We start from the raw sequence: 12,758 nt of genomic DNA, 5'->3' as shown, positions 1-12,758 counted from the left end.
TTGCACTGAATTGAATCGCCTGTATCGACAGTAAATGTATGTTGAAACTCCCCACCTTTTGTCCATGTGTGTCCCTGATATATTACACGTATGAACACTACGATTTAGTATCCTACAATGCAGCCGTTACTTTAACCATTCAACTGAAGACCCGTTCCCTTCTTCCGCCTTTAACGCATGCGCAGTAGGACAGACCTGACAACAAGCTATCGGATGTGAGCCTCTGATATGGGCACTGCGCTGGACATTATTTGGATAACAAATAACACATGAACAAAACCTTACAAACGTTTAATTGTCATTATACATGCACTAATTTCCCTTCTGCATTTCAACTATGCCGGTAAGTCGACGCGAAGCGCCTGTTTGCATTTTTCTTGTTTTGTTTGCAGAGGGGCTCCTCCCTTCCTCCCTTGACCGCACTGATGTGATGCTAACCGGTTAGCATCGTTATTTTTTTTACCAGTTTTCAACATGGACAGTGGACACTCCGTGAGGTTTTCTTTTGTGGCAATCACCTCAAATCAAATAGCACAAATGTTGACAGCGCGGATGAATTGCTAAAACAAAATGCTCTGGTCCATGTTTGTGGTAGTCAGGTAATGTCAGGTAACGTCAGGTAACTGGCGTTCTCGTCAACGTCAGTAAATGCCGACCAACACACGACGGCGAGACACTAACATTAGCTAGCTTTGTTTTGACTGGGCCGTTTAAGCTAGCTAATCGGCTCAAAGGGTCGCTAGTTAGCTAGCTAATTGTTACATACTATTGCATGAGCTGCCTCTCATTGTGGCCTGTTTTCTTTCAGAGCAATAAGCTTGAGAAGCAGGAGGTCGATAACGTCAAGGTGGTGGTAAGATGTCGTCCTTTCAACCAGAAAGAGAAGATGATGAGTCACAAACAGGCCGTCATTGTGGACGAAATCCGTGGGACCATAACAGTCAACAAACTGGAGACTCCCCACGAGCCTCCTAAGACCTTCACATTTGACACCGTATTTGGACCAGACAGCAAACAGCTGGATGTCTACAATCTCACTGCCCGCCCCATCGTTGACTCAGTATTAGAGGGATACAATGGTACGTTTAATGTAACACAAGTTATTTGTTTTGTTAATAATAAACCATTGCTGTAGAATGTGCATCATCAGTAATGACTACTGTTCAATCAGCTGTTAGAGGCATTTTAATACACACACTCAAACATACACTGTTTCCTCTATTACATCTAATCCTCAAATGTGTGCTTTAATTGTTGACCAATATGATAAATAATAATATGAAGTTTGTCTTAAATCTTCATATTCTACATTATAAATGGAACTGGGATTTTTTTGCTCTGCTATCCGTTTTAGGCACCATTTTTGCATACGGGCAAACTGGCACAGGAAAAACCTTCACCATGGAGGGTGTGAGAGCAGTGCCAGAACTCAGAGGGATAATCCCAAACTCCTTTGCTCATGTTTTTGGTCACATTGCCAAGGCAGAAGGTGACACAAGGTAAGAAAGCAACCAATCTGGCAAACATTTATTAAAATAAGCTACAAATATATTGTCTACACACATAATTAGTCTTTCTGATTATTTCCAGTGTGTAATTCAGTGTCAATATAAGTGAAAACTTTGGTATCTTGTTCAGTTTTATTATATGCAGACCAACAAGCAATATTTGTAAATAAAGTGATCTTTGGACAGAGCTTGATACTATTATTGGTAAACTGCCTTGGTTTTGTTCTAAAGCAAGAGTTTCGTGGGAATGAGTCTTAATGAATTAACAAAAGGCAAGCCTTTTGATTAAGTAAAAAAATCAATCAGGTTTTTGGTTTTACAGGCAGAATAAAAAGATCCACAGAAACATTTTTTCCATTTGCAACTTTACATTTCTGCATTTATCTGACTTAAAAAACACACACACTTAACTTCCACAGGTTTTTGGTTCGTGTTTCGTACCTGGAGATTTACAATGAAGAAGTGCGAGACTTGTTGGGCAAGGACCAACTGCAGAGGCTGGAGGTAAAATTAAACTTAAAACTAACACTAAATCATAGACTTCAATGATTCATATCAATAAGGTCTTGGAAGATCTGTCATAAAGGACACAACAGTCATATTTCCAAACAGGAAGCTTGCAGAAGAGGGCTAAATAGATTTGCTTGTATTAACTGTTTGATGCCGACAACAGTTTTTTTATGGTAAAGTTGACATTTTTCATCCCAGGTGAAAGAAAGACCAGATGTTGGTGTGTATATCAAAGACCTCTCTGGTTACGTTGTGAACAATGCTGACGACATGGACAGGATTATGACGATGGGCCACAAAAACCGTAAGCGGAATAACTGACAGACAGAAAATGATATCCCCAAAATCAAGATCATTGTTGTATCTGTATATATCAGTCCCCTTTGCACAAGTTCTATATTTATTTAAGACAGCACAGGCCTTTGTGACATTTTTTAGTAGCTTTCTTTTTTCACTTACAGTACATGTGTTTGCATCCGTGTACACAATATTGTGTGAATTTAGCTAATTGATGTACATAGATTTACTGTATTTTTTTTTTATTTTATCAGCCTTTGATTTAAAATGCAAAGTGTTCAAACTGATAAGCAATGGGATTCTGTGCTAAGACTACTTGTGCATACTTGTGCTTTAAATTGTAAAAAAAAAATGCTTAAATGGAAATGTTATAATGTTCAGAGAAAAGTTGAAATTCAGACCAGATATTAAAGTTCCTGAGTTAGTTATCACACATACAGTCATGTTGTTTAATTAAATTATATTTCACTGTGTGAAGGGTCTGTCGGAGCAACAAACATGAATGAACACAGCTCCCGTTCTCACGCTATCTTCACCATCACCATTGAATGCAGTGAGAAGGGTGTGGATGGAAACCAGCATGTTCGCATGGGAAAGCTTCATCTGGTTGATCTTGCAGTATGTATTTCTGAGTAAAAACTAAACTACTTTCTTGAAAATGAAATGATGCGTATGTGACTACAATATATGCATCTGTCTTTTCTTCCATAATCCACCTGACCATCACCAATTAACCTGCAACCCTACCTTTACAGGGCTCGGAAAGACAAGGCAAGACTGGAGCCACAGGTCAGCGTTTAAAGGAAGCAACAAAGATCAACCTCTCTCTCTCCACACTGGGCAACGTCATCTCTGCCCTGGTTGACGGCAAGAGCACTCACGTGCCCTACAGGAACTCTAAACTAACCCGTCTGCTGCAGGATTCATTGGGAGGAAACTCCAAGACCATGATGGTAGAGTGGAGCGTTTTGTTTTGAGCAACAAATACATAATTTCAGACGGCAATAAATGTGCAGAACAACATTTTCTCAGCATTTGGAAATCCCAAGCATTTTACCATACCCAACTTTGACATCTTCGACTCACTTTTACATGACATACTTCTTTCCTCCAGTGTGCAAATATAGGTCCTGCAGATTATAACTACGATGAAACCATCAGTACCCTACGCTATGCTAATAGGGCTAAAAACATCAAGAACAAAGCCAGGATCAATGAGGATCCTAAGGATGCCCTATTGCGCCAGTTTCAGAAGGAGATTGAGGAGCTAAAGAAGAAACTGGTGGAAGGTAGTAAATATAATCATGCTGTTTGGATTACATCTTTTTTTCCCCAAGACTGTCTTTTTACAGGTTTTGTGTGATTTTAGGTGAAGAGATCTCTGGCTCAGAGGGCAGTGGATCAGAAGAGATGGATGAAGGTGATGATGAAGGAGGGGTGGCAGGAGAAGGCCGCAGGAAAAAGAGAGGTAAGAATTCGTTATTTGTGCACACATGGAGTTGTGTGCATCAGAGCAAATTACTGAACATTTGTTGATGCAATCTTTACGTGCTTGCAGCCAGAGTTTGTTTTTTTTGTTCAGTGGTTTCTGTTTTTGGTAAACGGTCGGATAAAAATCTGTAACATTTGGAGATATCTTTTTCAATCTCTTAATTGTATTGAGTCAGCATTCAGTTCCTCAGATAATTATCATGCTAAAGTTGCCTTTATCTCACCATTTAGCCTTTACTCTCTTCACAGGCTTTGATATGCGTAACACTCTTTTCATTTTGGAATTTCCCTTTCCTCACCTTTTGCCCATTTCTGTTTTAAAGTGGAAACTAAACTAGTCATTCCCTTGTGTTGCAATACTGACACAATGTTCCGGTGTTTTATACTTAGATCTCTAGATTTCCTAGTTGTCATTATTTTGAATGAATAATAACCGATACATTCATCTTTTGTGAGTACGGTGTTCTGCTGTATCTGCAGTTTGCATGTGTGTACCTGCAGCTGCCTCATTTGTTGGACTGTCGTATAGCACGTATTTGCTTTTCGCCTCGCAAACTGAGCGGGGGCTTCCTCTGCTTCTCTTCCAGACAGTAGCAACGGCAGCAATAGTTTAGAATTTGCCTGATCCTCCTCAGTGCCACCGTTCACTGAGGATGATCCTCAGAATAGTGAGTTGGCGCAGCACTCTGCTTTACCAACCCACCTGTCTACAAACTTGAGCCTTTTTCACACATGGATCCTGTAAAATTTGCTGGTTTTGAATATAGATGTAAGGCAGGGAGGTACGCACTACCACTGACCTCATGAAAAAAAATTCACGTTAAGTCGGGTCAGTATTGACTAATTGAATTTTTTTTCATACCATGATGGAATCACTGCCAGAGGACATGAAGTTGCAGAATAATGACATCAAGGATTCAGATTAATCCGTTCTCATACTGTGCAGGCTGTTTAACTGATCAAACCATATTTTGAAGCTGAGTGGCTTTTTATCTTTTATTTGATTGCTGACCAGAGGCAGTGCTTTGGGTTGCTTGTCACTGCTTAAGTATCTCTAATGGTTGTCAAAACAATCTGTAGCTTCGCTTGATAAATGTTCCATATCAATGTCATCATAAATTAAAAATGACCAGATTGCTTTACTTATAAATGGAAAAGAAAAAAATGTGTTTTTTTTAAATCTTTAATTCCTTATTGGCTTGCATGCATGATGTTTTTAGCTTCAACAGGCTTTCTCAACCAATGTCTGTTACCAGGATATTTTTTGTTGGCATAAATGAAAGTTGAAAATTGAGAGCAACTCGATAGATGTGTTGATAATTAGAAGGGAAAAAAAAGTGAGTTTGCCGTGTGTGTATCTATGTAGGCGGTTTTTGTAATGGGTTTTCTTCGGTTCAGTCATTCGTAGTATTTCCTCTTAAAAGTAGTTGTGAGGTTATTAACCTTATCAAGATGGGTGCACATGATATTCCTAATGCAGAAGGCCTGCATGAAACGTTAATTTAATTAAATAAATGAAAGCCTTTTTTTACGCTTTGTTGAGATTAGCTATTCATGCCAAAAACTTGCAAAACACCTTTATTATTTAATATTTATTTGTTTTTTTGCAGCGCACTCTGCTCAGAATCTGACTTAATGCCATGCAATACATTTGCTTTGGTATAATTGGTGCATCATATAAACTGAGCCTAAAGTTTTTCACTCATTCACTACTTCCTAGCCATACTCACTGTAGAGGTAGTTCGATGCAGAAAACTAAATTGTTACCTTGTGGACAAAAAGAAATAACCCTTTTTGGACAGTAGTTTTTCCACGCCGTTAATTACATCTTTTGTTGTTTAATATGGACCAGATCATTGAGGCTGGTGAATTCTTGATGCATACAGACATGCATTTTTTGTGGTAAATACATAATGTTATTTCGTTTGTTTCTCGCGAAATGGTCTGAGTGAATTTCAGTTTTCTCTGGTAAGCAGTGATGCAGCGCACACTGTATGTAAAGGGTTTCATTGTGAGAGGTAAAAACAAAAGGAGTAAAGCAGTTTGTGTTGGGATCTGTGTCTCTGACCATATCAAATATTATTTTTGCTCCATAACTCATTGATTTGTCTCAGTCGCGCTGCTCTCTCTCCTCTGGTCCTTGGATAAAAGCAACACGCCCCCTATTAAAGGATGTCCATACATCTTTTCTTTTTATCATATGTATCCCGTAATGGCCACTATTTGTATATTGAGAATCAAATCAAAATGCAAATTAAAATTGCTACGTATTTTCGATCAAATAAAAAACTGCATGTGTGAAAAAGGGCTTAATACGTTCCTGTGTCTGTACCACTCATGTTTTCCCACAGCCTGGATCCCCCCACTCTTCCTGACCATGTCCCAAATATTTTTTAAGTGATTGCAAAGGTTCTCAGTGTTTTGATAAAGATGTCTTGGGACAGATCCATTAATTTAACTGGGTCTGTTGGACAGTTCAATTGAATATTACAATCTAATGTCGACTTTCTTCTACTTTTCTCCAAGCATAACCTAAATAAACACAGTTTCGACATTCTAGACTGGTTCTGCATGCGGATTTCCTGTCCCCAGTTTCATGTTACACCTCTGCCACGCTGCATTGTGTAATCTGTAACTTCTGTACCTCAAACGCTTATTTCATCCACATCGTGTTTCAAAAGCGATGTTTCATATATTGTTTTGCCTCATGTCCATCCACTGTCACTACTTCTTTTTAATTATTATTATTGTTATCATTACTGAGACTTCTCGTTTTTTTGTTTGACTTACTCCCACTCCTGGTCCCTTATGTGGTGTTCGACTCGTGTGGTGTCGTCATACGACTTTTAGGATCACTCTGTAATGTGTTGCTCTCTGTCTCTCTCTCTCTCCTCCTCCTGGTGCAAATGCCGCCTGTCTGACTTGCTATACACCTCTTAATTCAAGAGGAAAGAGGTTGGTGTAAGAATCTACATAGTGCTGTTGTCCTGTAGCAATGGTGTCCCTACTCGCACAACTTATCACGATGGCGGCCGTGTGTTTCAGTAGCTTTTTCACTAACTCTGACTAACTGGATAACAGGTTTATTGTATGATGATCGCTGTTTGTCCATATATGACTACCATCCATGTGTCTCTTCCTTTTCATAGCCACCATGTTGTTAGAAGAATCTTGCACTTTATGTAGTTTCCCTTATTTTCACATTTTGCTTACACTAACAATTATTTAATTCTGTGCATTAGCAAGACAGAACTTTGGCAGCTGCCTCTCACTGGCACCCACTCTTCATTCATTTTAAGTATATGTGTAATCTTAAACCAAATATATTAAATAACCCAAATGCTGATTAAAAAACACAAGATATAATTAACCTGCATTTATATTATTTAACCTTTACACTGACAAGTAAAATAGTATAAGAAGATGCATACATTGAAAACAACCCGTATATTAACGTGACCATGGTTCCCTGTGTGTCTCACAAGGGAGGAAGAAGGTTTCCCCAGACAAGATGGTGGAGATGCAGGCAAAGATTGAAGAGGAAAGAAAGGCCTTGGAGGCCAAGCTGGACATGGAGGAAGAGGAGAGGAACAAAGCAAGAGCAGAGCTGGAGAAGAGGGAGAAGGACCTTCTTAAAGCCCAGTGAGTCCGGGAACTTTATTAAACATGATGATACAAATCAAATAATCTACAATGTCCTCTTTAGTTGGTACTGGATGTGGTGATATAGTATTCACTCATTCACTACCTGATCCTCCTCTTACCTACCCCTTAGGCAGGAGCATCACCTTCTGCTGGATAAATTGTCAGCCTTAGAGAAGAAAGTCATTGTGGGTGGTGTGGACCTCTTGGCCAAAGCTGAGGAGCAGGAGAAGCTTTTGCAGGAGTCCAACAATGAACTGGAAGAACGTCGCAGGAGAGCAGAAAAGCTGCGGAGGGAGCTGGAGGAGAAAGAGGTATGGATAAATGTCCCACAATAGATCCAGCTGTCTACAAACAGCTGTCTACAACCAAAATATGACATCAGATACCTCATAGTCTCAGTCATAAGGTATCAATCTAACCGCCAGCCGATTCTCACTGAAACAACTGCATCTTTGTGGTTGGAAGATATGGTTAGAAGCTCATTGGTACTTTCTCACTTGCTTGGTGTTCAGATAAATGCAAATGGGACTTGTGTCCGTTCTGTTTTGATATGATCCAGGATTTCATACTCATGACCGCAGACTACAGCTTACTTACTTGCGCATGATCACTGATCCCTTTCCTTCTTAAACAGCAAGAACGTCTGGACATAGAAGAGAAGTACACCAGTCTCCAAGAGGAGGCTCAAGGAAAGACCAAGAAGCTGAAGAAAGTATGGACCATGCTGATGGCTGCCAAATCAGAAGTAAGCATAACTTAAAAGAGCAGCACCGAGAGAAATCGTACCGTCAGGGCAGCAGGGCGGTAAAAATGTTATGAAATACTTTTTCAATCAAAGCTTTAATTGATAAGTTATGAAACTCAAGCCATGGTTGAAGTTAGACTTAATTGATCAGGGGAACAAAACAAGTTAATTCACTGTTGTTGTGTTTTGTTAGATGGCAGATCTACAGCAAGAGCACCACAGAGAGATCGAGGGCCTCCTGGAGAACATTCGCCAGCTGAGTCGAGAGCTGCGACTCCAAATGCTTATCATCGACAACTTTATTCCACAGGAATACCAGGTCTGATTGTGTATTTGTATTCATAGCTTTATAACTCTTTGACTTTGCTAAATACCCATGACTTGGATTGTTCCCTGACATCAGTAAACACATCGCCCACAACCCCTATAGAACGACTAAACCATGAATATGTAGCAGGCTGCACACATTGTACACCAGTGGACTTCCTCCAGAGGAAAAGATGATGCACAGTCACACAGAACATGATATTAGCTGATTTAATCAGTGGCAATGTCTTTCCTTGCCTCTCGTTTTTTATATTTTCTTATGGGTTTTTTTGTATAGGAGATGATAGAAAATTACGTGCACTGGAATGAAGACATTGGAGAATGGCAGCTGGTGAGCTTACTTTTCGTATTTCATGCGTACACCGTTGTTAGCAGTTCGACGGAAATACATTTAAAGGTGCAAACTCTGAGTTAAGGACTACTTCTCAGTACATGTGTGTCTTTGAACTGTACCATATGTCTTTCAGAAATGTGTGGCATACACTGGCAACAATATGAGAAAACAAACCCCTGCTCCAGACAAAAAAGAAAAAGATGTGAGTTCTTTGCACATCAGTAACTAATGTTCCTGAAATTTTTTTCGTCCGTCCTTGACAATGTATAGTTGATCTCTCTCTCTCTCTCTCTCTCTCTCTCTCTCTCTCTCTCTCTCTTCTTATGCCCCCGCATTCCACAGCCATTTGAGGTGGATCTGTCCCATGTGTATCTGGCCTACACAGAGGAAAGCATGCGGCAGTCACTGATGAAACTAGAGAGACCCAGAACCTCTAAAAGTGGCAAAAGTGGCCGACCCAAGACTGGCCGAAGGTAATCTACTTTTTACAAATAAATGCGACAAAGGCCTTTTAGCCTTCTGTTACTGTGTGTGCACCAGATAATTGGGGTGGTCGGCAACTTAAGTTCATAGTCAACATTTAGGCCCCACAAATTCATCAAAATCGAAGAGTTATTGGTTATGGATGTTCAGCCACTGTGTATCTTTAGTTAATTATAGAATGTGGATAAGAAGCTTTAGCATGATGGTCTTTGCCGTTATCACGATATTCTGTTTTTCTGAGAAATAAGAATGCTGAAAACTCTCTAAAGTGGTTGATAATGCTTACCATGTACCTATCTCTGCACAGGAAAAGATCTGCAAAGCCAGAAGCTGTGATCGAATCTCTTCTGCAATAAAGGCAGTATTGCAGAGAGCCTTGTTTCACCGTATCTATACTTACCTTGTTACTTTAGGAAAAGAAGTCATGAGTTAAGTCTGAAGAATTAATTGTTGAACATTATTTAAAAGAGTAACTGAATACACTGTATAGGTGATATGGTTTTAAATGTGACGGAGTTGCACCTGTGACAGGAGTAAGACCTCTTATTATCCTCTGTTATCTGTATTATAGTGGAAGACTTCTTTGTGGATGTCCAACATTTTGATGTAGCTTTGGAAACACATTTTGTTGGCAGCAGCTTCTGTTCAAATACAGCTCTTTTACCTAAGCACCTCTATAACACCAAAGAGGTATTTCCAATAACCATGTTTCACACAACACATTTGTTTTTTATAATGACCAACCCTCTGAAAGAAGTTGTTAAAAACAGAGTTGTGGACATGAACTATAAACTGAATTCATACCCTTTGAAACGTGTTTTGTGTTTCAACGAATACCACATTATTTAAGTCGTAACTTCTTTATTACAGATTTCCTGCTAAGTAGAAACAGCCCATGCTCATAGGAATGCTTTGTAATTGAATTCTGATTTAGGGTGTTAATTCACTTGCACAGGGTATGTAGCATCAAGTATGTAACTATAAAGTGCATTATAGCATTTTTTTTCTTCTTGAGGTCAGAAGCATAGGGGCATGCATGCCAGCCAGCTCTTATGTTCGTGCCATTTGCTAATCGAAGCAAGTCATCTTTTTTATTTATTTTCAAAAGTCTGAACACTTTGTGTAATATTGATATACATCATACATACTGTTGGCCTTAGTTTAATGCACTAGTATAAGGTTTTTGTGGAGATCTTTATTTTCTGACGTTCTGTAGATGCTAACTAACTTTTATTTTGTATCATGATGTATGTCAGATGTTTACATGCACCAAACCCCTGGATATTTTATTTATTAAATTATTTTACACGTTTTATCTCATATTCTTGTTTCTCTTGGTCAGTTTCATTATTAAATCAGCCATATTTATATGTTCTTATTGTTTCTTTTTTTTCTTCTTTAATGTTAGATGTACACATAACGGCAATCACCACGATAAATTCTATAGCACTTCCAACTGTTGGAAAGTCTGTAAACCTTAAAGTGAGGCCCAATGTCTTAAAAGGTTGTTCTTCTGCATAAAACTGCTGGTTACCCAGAGAGTTCTACTTAAATACACAGAATGGATCACTGATAGCCAAGCAGACATGCTGTGAAACATATTGACTTTAACAACAAACCACTGTGCCATTATAATTTATTGATGTATAAATACAAATACTACAAAAATAAGATATGTAGGAAAATAAATATGTCACAATAAATAGAAATAACTTATACTTTAAATGGTATTCATCTCAAATGCAGTTTTTTGGAACATTCCATGATCTCCTTAAAAAAACTTGGTAGGTTGTATTGATCGCTTGACTCAAGGACGCACTCTCGGTTAGCCTGAAACAAAATCATTATGACCATTTTAGTTTTAAGTGCACAAAGATCTAGCTGAACTCTAAATGAAGAACATGTTTGACATTAAAGAGCAGATTAATTGTTAAAACAGATGCTATTTCATCTTGATTTTATGAATTCTGGCTAAAGACATGTTCAATCACATTGAATTCATCTTTACCGTGAAGTTCGTGAACAGTTGCAACTGACGGTTGAGCTTTGTTGCATTGACTTTTATGAGCACTGATTCCATCCCCAGAATCTTGCAAGCAAGACAAAAGAAGTTTTTCTGTGAAAAGAAATGCACAATTAGTACATTAGCAGTATTTAACACGTCTGAGTAGCCACAACTCAATCTAAAGAAACCAGCAAAGCATCTCAAACAGTTGTTCAAGTTCCATGCAAGTGTACATTTACTGTGTTAGACAAGCGTCACATGTACAATAATCCCAATAATTAGAAAAGCTTTTGAACATACCACACATGTTGGGCTTGGACCTGATGATATCTTTCTGATAAAGTCATACTGCGCCTTCAATGACAATATATATATATATATATAAATCAGTATAATATAAAATAAACAAACCAGCCATGTGTAGTTTTGTAGTTTTCTTACCACTTTCATGGACTCATTCTTCATGTGCTCTGCCTCGCGGTGAATTTCTTCCAGCACCACTTCTACAGTATCATTGTAGTGTAATCGTGACCAGGGTACTGCGCAGACCATTGTCACCATCATCATCAATGTAAGACTTTGAATGTTCTTCATGTCTTTGAAAGAGACCGTGGTACAGCGCTGGGAGGTTGTGCAGAGAAGTTGAATACCTACACACTCCGATTTGCCACTTATATATTGACATCCTAACACTAAGACCACAGTATACACGTCAGAGGAAGTCACCAAATAAGGGCCAACGGATGATTTGTATCTGTTATGTTCCACATGGAGCATGGCGTTAATACTTACCTGCTAATCCCTTATCAACAACACTCACCATGCTCGTCATCACCGTGTCTTGACATTTTATGAAGATTTTTCTAATGTCTAAGGGTGTGATATAATTTACGTTTTATTTTAAGTGGTCGACAGTGAGCCAGAAGGCAGACATTATTGATGTTAATATTTTTAGGTACACATGGGCTTTTTCTGTGGTGACAAGTCAAAATGACGGATAGGAAGGTAAAAGGATATATTTTGAGTCAAGCGTCTTGCTGTCTCCCACACATCAGAAATAGGAAACGGTGACTGACAGAGACAATTCCAGTCCTGCTTCAGTTTCCTTTTTACTCTCATTCTTATATTACGAAGATTTATTGTGTTATTGTTGAAATAAAATGAACAAAAAATATATTTAATTGATCGAATTAATGTTACTTAAAATAATTTCAGTAAAATATTGCTAGTGATAGCTGCCAACAATCATACCAATAATTTGAAAGACAGACCAGTCGAGCACCTAATTGATCACTGATAGCCTTTGTAGAGGAGCCCCATCTTCAGGTGATTTTGTAACTTTTCAAAATCACACAAGTGCAGTTTGTTAAAAGAGGATCTAAAGTCAGAACAGTCAGGAATGCTTCAAATAAT

At 38.6% G+C, this 12,758-nt stretch overlaps 1 protein-coding gene across 1 annotated transcript; it reads left to right on the top strand.

Moving 5' to 3' along the window:
* Positions 1–190: 190 nt before the first annotated feature.
* Positions 191–10,660, top strand: kif3a (kinesin family member 3A). Its single transcript, XM_068585522.1, has 17 exons — positions 191–343; positions 809–1,079; positions 1,355–1,499; positions 1,928–2,012; positions 2,217–2,322; positions 2,794–2,933; positions 3,071–3,268; positions 3,430–3,604; positions 3,685–3,783; positions 7,292–7,448; positions 7,582–7,762; positions 8,086–8,196; positions 8,390–8,515; positions 8,801–8,854; positions 8,991–9,059; positions 9,200–9,330; positions 9,648–10,660. Exons 1-17 carry the CDS (start codon positions 338–340, stop codon positions 9,694–9,696), a joined length of 2,103 nt encoding a protein of 700 aa, XP_068441623.1. The 5' UTR covers positions 191–337; the 3' UTR covers positions 9,697–10,660.
* The last annotated feature ends 2,098 nt before the right edge of the window (positions 10,661–12,758 follow it).

The sequence above is a fragment of the Clinocottus analis genome, unplaced genomic scaffold (assembly GCF_023055335.1).
Source record: "Clinocottus analis isolate CAN_PGR_092001 unplaced genomic scaffold, fCliAna1.0.p SCAF_10, whole genome shotgun sequence".
NCBI classification, from domain to species: domain Eukaryota; kingdom Metazoa; phylum Chordata; class Actinopteri; order Perciformes; family Cottidae; genus Clinocottus; species Clinocottus analis.
Note: the sequence above shows the minus strand (reverse complement) of the source record. Positions and strands in the feature narration are given on the sequence as shown.